The 15227-nt window shown below is 41.2% G+C and overlaps 1 protein-coding gene and 1 long non-coding RNA gene across 3 annotated transcripts in view; one reads left to right on the top strand and one right to left on the bottom strand.

The window, feature by feature from the left end:
* LOC125615801 overlaps positions 1-10895 on the bottom strand; it is a 39769-nt gene extending 28874 nt beyond the window's left edge. Inside the window, exon 1 of the long non-coding RNA XR_007346390.1 lies at positions 10755-10895. This is a non-coding gene — a long non-coding RNA (uncharacterized LOC125615801). The remainder of the gene's footprint in view (positions 1-10754) is intronic.
* Sv2c (synaptic vesicle glycoprotein 2C) overlaps positions 1-13384 on the top strand; it is a 218400-nt gene extending 205016 nt beyond the window's left edge. For both annotated transcript variants that reach the window (XM_015497779.2, XM_048800118.1), the window contains one exon: positions 12954-13384. In XM_015497779.2, the coding sequence (XP_015353265.1) occupies positions 12954-13137 (184 nt within the window). In that variant the 3' untranslated portion in view covers positions 13138-13384. The remainder of the gene's footprint in view (positions 1-12953) is intronic.
* The last annotated feature ends 1843 nt before the right edge of the window (positions 13385-15227 follow it).

The following is a 15227-nucleotide window of genomic DNA, read 5'->3' as shown; positions in this document are numbered from 1 at the left end:
GTGAAGTTTGAGATGCTATTAAATATCTTAGTGGAGATGCTAAATAGGCAGTTGGACAGATAGCAGAGTTCAGGGGAGAAATCCAGGTGGGAAATAAAAAAATGTAAACTCTTTTAGCATATAGATATGCCTTACAGTATGATGGTGGGTGAGGCCACAAAAAGAGAAGTAGTAGATAAAAGAAAGTTTTGAAGACTGAGCTCTGAGACACTAGGAAATAGAGAGGTCAAAGAGACAAGGAGAAACTAGCTCATGAGATTGGAAAACAGCACTGAGAGGAAAAGACAAGCAAGGGCTGGAGTTGTACAGCTCAGTGGTAGAGTGCTTGCCTAGCATGTGTGAAGCACTGGGTTCGATTCTCAGTACCACATATAAATAAATAAAATAAAGGTCCAATTAACAACTAAAAAAAATATTTTAAAGAAAAGATAATCGAAGTGCTAAGTCTGGGAAATCAAGTGAAGAAAGTAGTTCAGGAGGTGAAAGTAATCAGATGTGATAGATGCTACTGATGGATCAAAAAGATAAGGATGGGGGCTGAGGTTGTGGCTCAGTGGTAGAGCGCTCACCTAGCATGTGTGAGGAGCTGGGTTCGATCCTCAGCACCACATAAGAATGAATGAATAAATAAATAAAAGGTATTGTGTCCAACTACAACTAAAAATATTAAAAAAAAAAAAAGATAAGGATGGCTGGGCACAGTGATGCACACCTGTAATCTTAGCTCCTTGGGAGGTTGAGGCAGGAGGATCTCAAGTTCAGGGCCAGGCTGGGTAATTTAGTAAGACTGTCTCAAAATTTTAAAAATTAAATAAGAAGGGCTGGGGATGTAGCGCCAGTGCTCACCTAGCGTGTGCAATGTTCAACCTTTAGTACCAAGGGGAAAAAAAGGAAAGGAAAGGAAAGGAAAGACAAAGGAGAAGAGCAAGAAGAGAAGGAGAAGAAGGAGGATGAGGAGGAGAAGAAAAGTTGAGGGTAGGAAATTTATTACTAACACTGGAGGTTAAGACAAACTAAATCACTGGCACTACTGTAGAGATAGATAGTCACCTGCTCACTGGCATCAAGGCAAAGGCCCATGGCCATAACTCACATTCACAGTGATAGCCAATCCTGAGACAGGCCCAGCTTTGATGCTGAGTCACCCAGCCTTTCCCCTGTCTTGCAGCTCAGTTGCTTCTCAGACAGGGTGGTTTGAATCACAAGTCAGTGATGAGTGGCCTGGCTAAAAAAGATTGAAGAAGCACAGGGACTATCAAGCAGTGTATACATATCATGTTTGGAGACAACCAGCTGTTCTTTGTTCTTTTGCACCCTATGTCATGAGTCTTCTAGAAACTGGGCTGTGACAAGATGCCAGATCAGACAGTAGGTTAGACACTCCTGAGAGAGTTCAATTCAAAAGGAACAGAAAACAAGGGCCCACATAGGAATAATATGTCAAAGAAGGCAAGAGGTTGAGTCCAGGGGCGAATCCTCAAGGAAAGAAGATTCAGAGTGACCACAGACCTGGACTAAGAAAGGACAGGCACCAGGGTTGGGATACCAGGCTAGGAGAAAAAGTTTCAATGGGCTAGAAATTCAGGTCAGATGAGTAGAGGGTAGGAAAGCCAGCCTGTAAGCAAGTGATCTTGCAAACTCTGAGGGAAGCTGTGCACATTTGTTTTCTGTAAACTCTAGACTTCCAACAGTCCGGCATTAAAAACTTACAGCTTATAGCTTTTTTTCAGGCTGACTTGTCCAGGGCCAGAACTGGCCTCAGATTGAGGCAAGATGTCAACACTAAGTGCCGTAGAAGTTGTAGAAGAGGAGAGTCACTCTCTGTCAATGCACTCTCCCTGGCCAACCACCTCCATCTCAACCCCATCTGCTTTCCAACTCTGTGGTAACAACAGGGGATCCTGACCAAAGCCAGAACATCAGCCACAGTGGCTGAGACATAGTGGTCCATGCACCTACCTTTCCTCAGACTCTTAATTCTCAGGTCTGGCCTTAAAGGAACAAGGAACAAGGAATACCTTCAGTTCTGCAGGGATAAGTGATATGAAGTGGGAGGATTCACTTGGTTGAATGGTTGCAGTCAGGTGTTTGTCTTTTATTGTGAGATTAGAAAGATAAGGTTGCTTTGAGAGAAGAAATGAAGAACAGGGCAAAATGATGGACCTTTGAAGTTTAGGGCATTTTTGAACATTCAAGGCATGGTATGATGTTTTGACAGTTTCAACATCAGGCCTAGGCATATCAGATCCTTCCTTGTGTCAAAAATGAACAGGGAGCCTATATATGTAATATAGATAATGGGCAACTGATAGTCTACGATTCTTCTAGTAGATAGTAAAAATGAATATGACAAGCTCCCAAGAGAATTCAATTTTCCAGCTTGCCACAAATCTGAAAGGAAGCCCAACCATCTAACATGTTGGTCCAGGTGAACTTCTTTCTCCCATCATTTCTCCACCCCCAAGTCCTAAGACCAACAAATTGCTTTTAACCATCTTTGCAAAAAGATTTGGAAGATGCCAATAGTGGACACATTCCATGACTGGGATTTAGTCAGGGTCGGTCAGAGGTCCCTCTGACCACTAATATCCTAACTGGGGGAAAAAAAAATAGATAAAACTTCCCTCCTGTCTTAGAATCTTAAGATTCAGAGTAAAAACTAATGTAATGCTATTCACTGGACTTTTCTACTATTCACTGTCCCCTTTCACCTCCTTCTTTTATTTTCTTGGTCATAATTATAACCCACATGGTATAGGCTATTTGACCTGTGTCCTGCATCCAGGCAGTGACTTTTGCTGCCACCATGTGGCCATGGTGGAAGCTTCCTGCTCACACTTCCTGTGTCCCCAGAGCCCAGTGGTCATTTTGACCATTCCTCCTTGGAGCTCAGGGCAAGGAGCCACACACCTTGTGAGTGACGCAACCAGGCTCTCTGACCAGCCTCAGCTCTGCACAGACTCCGCTCACCAGCAGGCCTGTCTCAAGGATATTTATTCTTACAGCAGCATATCCTTTTTCTGGCCAATGGCCTCCTTCCTTCACCCTCATGCATGCACAGTTTAGACATGACCTCAGAAAGAATTAAAAGTAAAACTCTGATTGTTCACACCTGCTATTCCCTGCTAGTCCTGGGCAGCAGCTACTGTCACCCAGTGCTGTGGGATTGTTCTCTTCTTTGATGAGTTAAAATCAAAACATCTGCCCAGAATTAACCAAGCTAAGCCCTTCCCTCAGGATTGTTCTTGTTTAGACGGAAAAGGTCTCCTGATTCCTCCCCCATGGCCAATCTGTAATCCTGACTCTCTCACTAACCAGCTCTGTGTCCTCAGGGGAACCACTCAGCACAACTGTGCCTCAGTTGTTTGAGATGTAAAATAAGTACATTGAAATAAATGGCATCTCAGGTCCTTTTACCTCTAAAATTGTCCTCATCACCATCATCACTTAGTAATCCGTAATGACAATTTCATTCTTTCTTGAATATGTTCTCTATCTGTGGCCATTAAAATGAAGAAGAAAACCTCACTCATTTTTTGGCAATTTGGATATGAAGAAATTTGTGAACTATTCTTTCTAACCAACCTATGTGATATATTCCCTCCATATCACCTTACCCTGCTTCATTTTTCTGTGTATATCATAACATCATATTTATTTACATTTTATGTACATAAAATATATATGCTATATAGGTTTCTATTTTATTATGTATTCACCTTTTATTTTTCTTTATATGCACTATCATTATATATGTTTATCTTTAGCCATTCAGCAAATGTCAGATTCTTTGATTCTTTTTAACTCTGGCAAATAGAAGTAGAGGAAGATGAGGAGGCAGGAAATAGATGCCCTCTCCCCACAGCCTCGATGCCAGGTAGGTATAGCATATCCCAGGCTTATTACAATGGGAGCAAATCCTGTCAGATGCAAAAACAGGCACAAAACAGTCATACAGACTGTTCTTGAGCTCCAGGAAAGTCTATCTCTCTGTCCTTGGGTACTGAATAAGCCCTGATGTGAAGGGACCATGGACATAATGATATTGTGACAGCAGGACCAGCAGACTTGTGTGCCATCAAGCATGGGTTCTCCTTTAGCATGGGGCGCAGGGCACATGGGCTGTAGAAGCTGGAATCTACCAAAAGTACCACATCACTGATTTGAGGTTACTGAGCTCAGGGGATTGATGTTATGTCTGTTATGCTAAGGAAAGCGTATTGTTTCCAATCAACTACATGTCCTGAACATCACTCACATCACCAGTGAAAATCTCCCCGATGTTCATTAATGACCTTCTCCTGACAATTTCTAAAATGATATTTAAAGTGCAAAGGAATTATTTCTGTCCTGTTAATTCCTGATTTATGTGCTTTAAATTCTATGGGTATACATTGGAAACAATTATTCTTTTATATTGCTTATACCAAAGTATTTTTAAAGCAAATAACCACCAAGACCATATGCCATAGGACAAAGGTTATATGCTTACTTTTTTTTACTGTCATCCACAAAAATGTTAGCTTCTTTAGAGCTGGACTTGATCTTTCTCGTATACTGTCATAACTACAGGTGAATGAATGAAATATACTTTTTAAAATTCAGTTGATTATGGATTATAGTTTTTCTCCCTAAATGGGATCTAGCTTCCCCACTTCCAAAGTAAGCAATTTAGCCAATTGTGAGGAAGCGCTGGTCTCCAGTTTTCTCTCTGCTGCCCCTTTCTGTCCCTCTTCCCATCATGGCCTGTGACCTCTTGATCCTTCAGCTGTCAGGTTCCCCTTCTCATACAGTATTGTTTCTCCTCCCTCCACTCCATCAACAGTGTGGAAGAAAGAGCATTGTTCTAGGAGTTAGGCTAAATTGCTTACTTTGGAAGTGGGGAAGCTAGATCCCATTTAGGGAGGAAAACTATAGTCCATAACCAACTGAATTTTAAAAAGTATATATCATTCATTCACCTGGAGTTATGACAGTATATGAGAATTCAGGTGTGGGACATGCCAGAAGACAGCTGGATAACTTGGACAAGTTTCCTCATCTGTGAAGTGAAGGCTGAGCTAGGCACTGTGCTGGGTATTTCAGAAGATCTCGTTTAACTTTATTCAGTCTTCACTCTTACTCTACAAGTATTCTTACCCCATTTTCAGGTGAGGAAAATAAGTTGCAGAAAAGGGAAGTAGCTTGCCCAGAGTCATTTAGCCTCAAACCCAGATGTCTGACTCAGTGCTGCTACTCTCAGCGAAGACCTATCTACCTGCCCTCCAAGGGTTAAAAGCCTGGTTTGTTCTTAAGAAGCTCACCTGGTCATATTCATGGACCTTGGCCTCAGATGAACTCCAAGTTGCTGCTCTGTGTTCAGTCATTCTATCTTTACTTACCCTATCATTATGACCCTGGCCCAGGCTGGCACTTCCTAGCCAGGTTTACCAGATAAATGATAAGACACAAAGGCTCCCATTATCAACCTGTCTGTGAATATTTGATTCCAGTGGGAACAAGCAATAGGAAACCCCTTGGTGATGTGGAGAATGGAGGGAAGGTTGAGGCTGCTTTGGGCCCAGGGATTTTCTCATTAGATTCTAACTAATGGGGGATTCCTTCTCTACCTGTATATAAGTAAGCACAGTCTGCTTGCAGGGGTACAGAATGGCATCTGGTTCTTATTAAGAAGGATGCTACCTACTTGAGTAAAGCAAATTTTCTCTCTAAAGATCAGAAAGCAATTCAGTCTTTTCTGACTTAATAATGTAGAACTATTTTTCCCTGAAACAGGAAGTTTATCTGGCATCAATAAGCAAACATCACCCAACTAATTCTCATTAAAATGCCAATTATAAAACAAAAATCTGCCTCCAACATTTTTGGAAGATCTTGAGAAATTTCTGGGTGTGTGCATATGTGTGGTACCAGGGATTGAACCCAGGGCGCTCTACCACTGAGCTACAACCTCAGCCTTTTATATTCTTTATTTTGAGACAGGGTATCACTAAGCTGCCCAAGCTGACCTCAAACCTGTGATCCACCTGCCTCAGTCTCCCAAACTGATGGGATTACAGGTGTGCGCCACCATCCCAGGCTTCTCAAGAAATTTCTTAGTTCAGCCTTTTATTTATCAAGTATCACAGGCATTCCTGTGACAGTCCTGAGATAGGGTTGTGCTGAGTGACTACAAAGACGACCCAGCCAACCTCCAAACATGACATAGACCTGCACAAGGCTGAGTCCAGATAAGATGCTCAGGTTTGAAACAGACCAGGTCAGAGAGAGTAGGGACAGTGGCAAGGAGGAAAGTCTAAACTGAGACAACTGAGAGATGGGAAAGGAGATGCTTCAGGTTAGGTGAGAAACTGACGGCCCCTGGAAAAAAATGAATTAAGCAGAGTGAACAAGAAAGCTTACCAAGAGCAGGAGTAGAGAGGGACACTCTGGGTAGGACCCTTCCTTCTCATGGGCACAGCACCCCCTGTGACCCTCAGTCTCCTCCACACTGTGAACTCTTTCCTCTGGCTACATTATACTGCCTGATGTGCCCTATCAAATTTATCCAAATGTAAACAGTCATAGAGGTGAACGTGTTCATTACAGTATCATTAATAATACCCCAAATCTGGAAATTTTTACATTAACCAATGATATAGTTTTGGAAATCGTAGTTACATGCTAAATAAAACATGGAAACAAAAACAACATGGGACAAACAGTTGTATGAATGATTGATAAGAGGCAGAAAGCAAAGTTGTATAAATCCTCTGATTCATGACTGAATTGCATGCTGAAAGGAATTCAGACATGAACCTATTTGTTGGAGGGGTAGAGTGGATATTTTGCTTTTGTAATTTCTTTTAGTATGTAACAGTAAATGAAAATCAATTCCAAAATGCAGACATCTCTGGGAAGATAATATACACCTTTAAATCACTTGGAACTTCTAAACCATACCAATGCTCCAGTAGAGCAATAAAGCCAGAATCCCTGTGGGAGGAGCCTAGCCATCCTTACGGCCACATCATCAAACTTCCCAGGAGTTTCTAAACCCCCCGCCCAGCTTAATTGCCATGCCACCAGGCAAAGATGTGGTTATACATGTCTAGGCACCTTAGTTCAATAAAATTGCCATCCTAACCCAGATTGAAAACAGCTGCATGAGAAGTGAGAGCCATGTTTGACTGGAGACAGGTGGGCTGGATGGTACTCAGGAAGCCTTGGAGAGTGTCTAAGGCAGACCACAGTGGGTACCATGAGATAAGTTAGGGAGCTGTGAGAGTATTATGACACCAGAGACACTTATCCACATGCCATCCTTTACCAGGCAAGCTCCTACTATTCCTTCAAGGCAAATCATATTCTCACCATCCCCTCTGAGAAGCCTTCTCTCAACTGTGCCCATCCCCAGTCTGAGATCACCTCCCACTCACCTGCTCCCATGATATGCTGCCTCATTGCTCTAAGTATGTGTTATCGTGATCTCATCTGTCAGTACAAATGCGGGCTTTGTCTTTTAATTTGGGGGTCGCTGGAGTCTAGTGCAGTGCTTGCCACATAATAGATACTTAACAAATGATTATAAAATGAATAAATGCATAGGAGAATTATAAATTGGGAATATATTAAGGACAAATGTGCTTATTCACAAATATTCAAGGGGCATCTGATGCTCTTAGCATTATAGTTCAATAGCCAGGTGGGTTCAGTGTTAAGAGTTAACCTGGGTACCTTGCCTTCATTTGTAGTATTGTTTCTGTGAGGTAAATGGGCTTATTCTGTTTCAAACAACCAACTTCCAGATGAATCTTTAGATCACAATGTATATTTGATGTAAGGGCTGTTTAGACTTTCCACAATGCTCCATGCTGGGTCCTTTTATAATTTCTGCCAATGACTTGGCTACATTCCCCAGAAAAAGCTCCTTTCCAAAAGTTTAGACTAAAAAAGATGCTTACATTTTACACTTTAATAAGTAAATTAGATGAGCAGAGTATGAATCCATACCAGTTCAGGATGTTTCAAAATGTAGCCTTTAGTTTAGTTTTGTTTCCCCTAATAATGTCATCATTTGGTAGGGCAGATATTCAGCCAGTGTTTTAACAGTGGTGAATACCCACATGGTGCTTGCCTTGTGCCAGGCACTACCCTAAGGAGTGCCACCATTTTTCAGCATCCCTTTCTTCTTCCCAGGAACCTAAAATAAATAAATACAAACATATATATCCACAGTTGGTTCTGCACTAATGTCAGGAAAAACAAAACAAAAAAAAGCCTGAATGTAAGTCAATGCTATCCTCACTCTGTCCATGGAGCCAGCAGTTTCCTTTTTGCAGACTCCAGTTAAAACACAAAGCAATATAAATAAGCTAGAACCTGCTAAATTGTGAGTTCTGCAAAGAGGAAGCCACCATCCAATCTCAGTGAGAGGACACTCTGGTGGCCACATCCCCCATCAGCTAAGTCTAAGTGCTGCAGCCAACTCGCTTCACACACCAGCATGTCAAAGAGAGGGAGTCCATGGTGCAGGAAGAGAGTGCCTCAGTGGAATGGGGAACTGGCTTGCTGCAGCGATGGGGTTCTGTTTACAATTTAGAAACTTAAAACTTGTGATGTGGTGAGGCACACCTGTAATCCCAGCTAGTCCGGAGGCTGAGGCAGGATGATCGTGAGTTCCAGCACAGCCTGGGCAATTTAAAAGATTAAATAAGTAGATTGAACAATAATTATAATTGAGAACAAAGGATTCTGGCTGGAGAGATGAGAAGCAGGGGGTAGAGCATATAAAAATAATAGGTCTTTCTGTTTTTCTCTGTTGGTTCCTGCTGGTTAAGAGAAGGCAGGAAAACATCTGTAGAAAAGAATGCAGGAGCTCACCCTGCTGCTAAGAAGTCAGGGAGTGGGGGTTCCACAAGCTCTGAGCTCCCTACCCTTAAAGGACTTTATAAGCACAAGGTGACTTGGCCTTTCCATGTCTGCAGAAGGGATAACTTCACTTTAATTAAGAACAGAGAGTAAATGAACTAAAAGCTTCTTACTATAGTAAAAATAGATAACCCAAGGGAGAGTCATTTTGTGAATAATTTTTCTAATATAGCTGTGTCTCGAATACATTGAAAAATCACACCCTCCAGCTGCAAATATTTGAAGGAATAATTTACTTATCCAAGGAAAGGGCAGGCACATTTTCTTGAATGCCAATCCTAATTTAAGGAGGCTGTGTGCTTTGCATGAACCCAGATTTTCCTCTGAAGTACTGGCTCTGCTTGGGAAATGAAAATGGAGATTCTTAGGAATCTAAGAATTTGATCTTAGAATCAAATCTAAGGATTTGATTCTCTTTTTTAGAAACCTGAGATACCAGATGCTCCTAATGCATCTGTCTTTACTGCTGCCCAGAAATCTTAGGAAGTCATCCATTCCTCAGTTACAGTTTCAGTGATACAAAGAGGTAGCTGTCTGCATTTTATACCTTGTTCTAAGTTATACCAGAGGTTCATAGCTTGGAAATACATTGTTATTTTAACCCAGTGTAAATCCTACATGGGTCACTCTGCAGTTTCAGCATTGAGAGACTTCATGTCAGAAAAATGTTTTCCTATCTCTTATCAGCAACAAACACACTAGCCATTTTCCCCAGAAGGATACCGTTTATCTTAACACCATAAGATACAGTTGGTAGCTTATGACTCTAGAATCTAGAACTAAAAATGTAGTTTTTTAAAAAGTGAAAGAAGCCAGTCTGAGTGGGTTATATATTGTAGGACTTCAACTAAATGATATTCTGGAAAAGGCAAAACTGTGGAGACAGTAAAAATATCTGGGTTGGGCTGGGGCTGTAGCTCAGTGGCAGAGTGCTTGCCTAGCATGTGTAAAGGCACTGGGTTCAATCCTTAGCACCACATAAAAAAAACTAAACAAATAAAGGCATGCTGTCCACCTACAACTATAAGAAAGAAAGAAAGAAAAGAAAGAAAGAAAGAAAGAAAGAAAGAAAGAAAGAAAGAAAGAAAGAAAGAAGGAAAGAACCGTGGTTGCCAGGGGTTTAATGGAGGGAAGGATGAATGTCCACCATAGTGTCACATAGAATAGGGCAGTGAAAGTATTCCTCTGGGTGGAACTAAAATGGTGGACATATGTCATTATACACTTGTCTGAACCCATAGAAATACAATACCAAGAATGAACCCTAATATTATCTATGAACTTCAGTAAATGACAATGTATCAGTTTGGTTCACCAATTCTCATAAATATACCACAGCAATGCATATAATTAATAGAGTGCTGTGGCACATGCCTGTAATCCCAGCAACTCGGGAACTGAGGCAAGAGGATCTCAAGTTTGAACCCAGTCTTGGCAGCATAGCAAGACTCTGGCTCTGTGATAAAGTGCCACTGGTTTCAATCCCTAGTACCCAATAAATAAATAAGTAAAAAGGGAAACTGTGGCATATGGAAATTCTCCTTTATTTTCACCCACCTTTTATTTATAAACCCGAAGATGCTTAAAAAGTCTATTAATTTTTTAAAAAAATACATAGCAGAAAGACATCTCAGACTCATGACATCATCACCATGAAGGTGGAAGAGGTGACCTGGTGTCATTCTACTCAAGTCTTCTTTGTAGCCTCCAGCAATTTCATTTGAAAATAGTCATTAGTATATTAAATCCACCCTCCCCGCCTGCTGTTTTAGTAATTACTGGTATTACAGGTCTTTTTTTCAAGAACACAAAATTAGATACAAAGAGAATACAAAATTACTTACCTTCTTCTCAAGAAATCCCTGTTTCTCCACTGGGAAGGCTGAGGCAGGAGGATCAGGAGTTCAAAAGCCAGCCTCAGCAACTTAGCGAGGCCCTAAGCTTCTTCATGAGACCCTGTCTCAAAATAAAATATAAAAGCCAGATGTGGTGTAATCCCAGTGACTCAGGAGGCTGAGGCAGGAGGACTGTGAGTTCAAAGCCAGCCTCAGCAACCACCTTAGGGAGACCCTGTCTATAAAAATATAAAAAAAAAAGGGCTAGGAATATTGCTGAATGGTTAAGTGCCCCTTGGTTTAATCATTGGCAACAATAAATAAATAAATAAATAGATAGATAAATAAATAAATAAATAAGATAAAATAAAATAAAATATAAAAAGGACTGGGAATGTGGCTCGGTGATTAAGCAACCCTAAATTCAATCCCCAGTAATACAAAAGAAAAAAGAANAAAAAAAAAAAAAAAAAAGGTGGGATGTGAACCGGGCTTGGTGGTGCACATCTGTAATCCCAGCAATTTGGGAGGCTGAAGCAGGAGGACCACAAATTCAAAGCCAGTCTGGGCAATTTAGTGAGACCCTATCTCAAAATAAAAAATAAAAAAGGCCGGGGAATGTAGTTTAATGGCAGAGTGTCCCCTGAGTTGAATCTCCAGTACTGGAAAGAAAGAAAAGAAAAGAGGGAAAGAGAAAGAAAGAGCCAGGCGCAGTGGCACATGCCTGTAATCCCAGTGGCTGGGGAGGCTGAGACAGAATGGTGAGTTCAAAGCCAGCCTCAGCAAAAGCAAGGCGCTAAGCAACTCAATGAAACCCCGTCTCTAAATAAAATACAAAATAAGCTCGGTGGTCAAGTGCCCCTGAGTTCAATCTCCAGTACCCCCCACAAAAAAAAAAAGTTGAGAGAGAGAGAGAGAGAGAGAAAGAAAGAAAGAAAGAAAGAGAGAGAGAGAGAGAGACAGAGAGAGAGAGAGAGAGGGGACATCGGAATTGGGAATATAGCTCAATGATAGAGCATATGCTCAGCATGTGTGAACTCTTGGGGATTCAAAAAGAACAGAGGATTGTTTCTTACATGCCTGCACAGCTTAAAGGACAGCAAACAAGATCTCTAGGCCCACAATCTGATTCTCTTCTATAATATTTTCTTGGATTGATTTTCCACAGAGAACTCTGATGATAGGAGAAATATCACACTAGCTCGTTGGTAGGGCCACCCAGCTCAGTACTGGTGGAACATTTCTAATCTGAAAATACATAGTGCTCAAAAATTTCAGATTTAGGAGAACTTTGAATTTCAGATTTTCAGATTAGGGATGCTCAACTAGTGAAGTCTATGTGAACATTCCAAAATTCCAAAACCTCCCGAATCTGAACCACTTTTAATCCCCAGTATTTCAGATAGGTGATATTCAACCTGTGTTCCATTTCTGCCTACTAATGAAAACAAAGAAAGAATGCATGGTAGTTCAGCTCCACAGTAAGTTAAAGATAAGGGATCCAACTCCATCATCCCTGATTTTCTTTGAAAATTCAATGGGCCTCAATTATTTAAATTGATTTAGCTAAGAGAAAAGAAGGGAGTAAAAAGAAATATATTGTCAAACACTTCAATTCTGGAATGAAATTAAGTTTCCTTTTAAATACAGATATCTCTGAAATTATGGGAATTTACAAAACAAAATAATGTGTCATTTTTGTGATAAGATGAGAACCTGCTCAATTTCCCTAACCCTCGCTTTCCACTTCTTGCCTGGGGTCAGAGGGAGGTGGCCCAAACTCCACACTCACCAGAGGTGAGCTGCCTCTCTGATGAACTGTGTGCTTCATGACTCTGTTTTTCCTGAGAGAAGGATTTGAATGGGGTAAGATTAACTTTGATATAAGAGACTCTTTCTTCCAACACCATTGGGCCAAGAGAAAAGAGACTCCTAAAATTACCCTTCTCTTGTTGTCCATGATAAATTGGAACCTATGGTCAGAAAAAGAATCAATAGAGAAGGTAAGAAAGTCAACAGGAGGCCTGAAAGAACAATACCAACAACTGGGTTTCTCTATCCTGATTTGCTAACAAGCATTTAATTATTTGCTCCAATGATACTCAACACAATCTACTTAAAAAGCATTGAAAATTACCATTATAGAACATGTGTGTCTAAAGCTAGAATCATTTTCTCAACCTTGTCCATAATTCTTTTCCTTTGAAGGGCAACGGGCTTCGGCTTCTTGAATGCTCTATGCAAAGCAGCAGCCGTCCTGGGAAACTTAATTTTCGGCTCCCTGGTTGGCATCACCAAAGCAATCCCCATCCTTCTGGCTTCTACTGTGCTCGTGTGTGGAGGACTCGTGGGGCTGCGTCTGCCTGACACACGAACCCAGGTTCTGATGTGATGGGGGGAAAAAAAGCCATCTTTGTGTGTTTCTTTCTCCTGTGATGCGTCAATTCTCCTGACTCAAGGCTTCAGATTTTTCATATATAGAAGTGTGGTTAAGTATTGGAACACAACTCTTGCTGTGACTTAAAATTTAGATGCATAACATCTTGCCCCTTTAATGTGATTTTGCACAGGGTTTTGTTGTTGTTGTGTGTGTGGTTTTTTTTTCATACATTGTTATCTTTCCTGTGATGCTACTGCCTCAAAAAAAAAAAAATCAGTGGGTGAATTTCTAAAATATCCTAGTTGGCCAGCCTTCCCTGGGATTCTGCTCACTCATTGAGGTTTAGAATCTTAAGAAAAAGATTGGGCTGTGTAAGAAATTGATCCTGCTCCTAATGCAACATTAATAGGAAATATAAGTTGGCATATTATTGAATTTTTGCTGAGGAGAAGGTTTTCTCTTTTTTTTTTTTTTAACATAGCGATACTTCCTGTTTACTTAGAAAAGGACACCCAGAAATTCTCGCTGTTACAGCAGAGCCTTTCAAAGAAAACCATGTGGCACCAAATGGGGCTGGGTGGGGCTCTTTGGGCAGGACAATTAAGGTGACTGCTGACAAGAAAAACAAGAGCTCTGCAGTTAGCAGCAAAAATCTGAGGGAGCTGCATAAGCAAGATTTCTGACAGAAAGAAGAATCAAACTTTGGAAAAATATGAGGGAAAAGGACCATAATAGTGTCTGTGACTCTGGAGTGTAATTCAGAATATTTGAAAGTCAGAGAGAGACATTTTGCTTTCGTTTACCATTTTCCTAACCCAGCCCTCCCAAGCTGCCATAGCTTTTACCAGATATCAGATTCAAGGACAGAAAGCCACTTCTTAAAAACCGACTCTGCCTACCTGATTCTGCCACTCATTCAAATGAGACCTGAAACCATTGTCAGTGCATAACTAGGTTGTTGTAAATGATAAATTAGGAAAAAATTCACACCTGTGGTCATTTGAAAAACCTCTTTCTGCACCTCTTTTCTGAGGGATATTCCCACCCCAGTCCCCCTATCAAAGTAGGTCCCATCCCTCCAGCTTCCCTTGGGCTGGTGCACTCTGGTCTCTGTGCTCTTGGCCCTGTCTCTAGGTAGGATCAGAGCCCGCCTGCATTCCTGAGAGGTTCTCTTGCAGACAAGGACAGCATCTCCTGGTGGCTGTTTGCCTGTTTGTTTTACCTCTGGCATCTGCCTGGGCTTGAACACAAGAGGTCAATAGGACATTCCCACGGGGGCAAGCTGTCAGCTACATGACCTTCTCATCTCTCTGGCTGACCCCTCCCCAGGCTCATCCATTTTCACATCTCTTTGAAATCTGAAGCCTCCTTGTAGACTTGTAGCCCATGGCTAGCAGCCAGAAATAAATCCTATATTTAAACAATTTTTAATTTTTTTTTTAGCTCTCCCTGTCTCATTAGAGGGTGATCCTTATTACTTATTACAGGCATTTTCCAAGGCCACAGCCCTGGGGCCTCCCTGGAAGGACAAGCTTTTGTTCCCACTAACCATTACATTCAGAGAAGTCCTAACTCCCTGGAGGTCTTTCTGCTAACCCAGTGGCTCCTAATGATCCCTCCTGGAGCTCAGACTCTGGGAAGAGTCCTCATTAACATAAGCCATTTATGGGCTGTCCCTCACCAGCAATTCCAGCCTGGTAGAGGGGGCAGACTCAGTCTTGTGTTATGGCAGAAAGAGGGTTGTTCCCTGGGGGGAGATATATATATATATATCTCCCCCCAGGGAACTCTCTCTCTCTCTCTCTCTCTCTCTCTCTCTCTCTCTCTCTCTGCAGAACATCAGGAACACTCAAATTACAACTGCAAAGGTAGCAAGAAGAAAGAAAAATCAATAAAGACTAGACATGATTTATCTGAAAGATACCAAAAAGCAGAGAAAGAAACAGAACTTACCCTTGCTTGCCTCCTGTCATAGTATCAGAGAGTAAAAGACCAGTTTTAAAATAACCAAGAAACTAATCTGTGTATTAGTCTTTTCCCACATGTACTCATTTCTCCACTTTGCTATTGCTTGATTTAAAAAAAAAAAAAAAAAAAAAAAA

The sequence above is a fragment of the Marmota marmota genome, unplaced genomic scaffold (genome assembly GCF_001458135.2).
Source record: "Marmota marmota marmota unplaced genomic scaffold, marMar, whole genome shotgun sequence".
In the NCBI taxonomy this organism is placed as follows: Eukaryota; Metazoa; Chordata; class Mammalia; order Rodentia; family Sciuridae; genus Marmota; species Marmota marmota.
The sequence above is the reverse complement of the archived record's forward strand: the minus strand, read 5'-3'. Positions and strand labels throughout refer to the sequence as shown.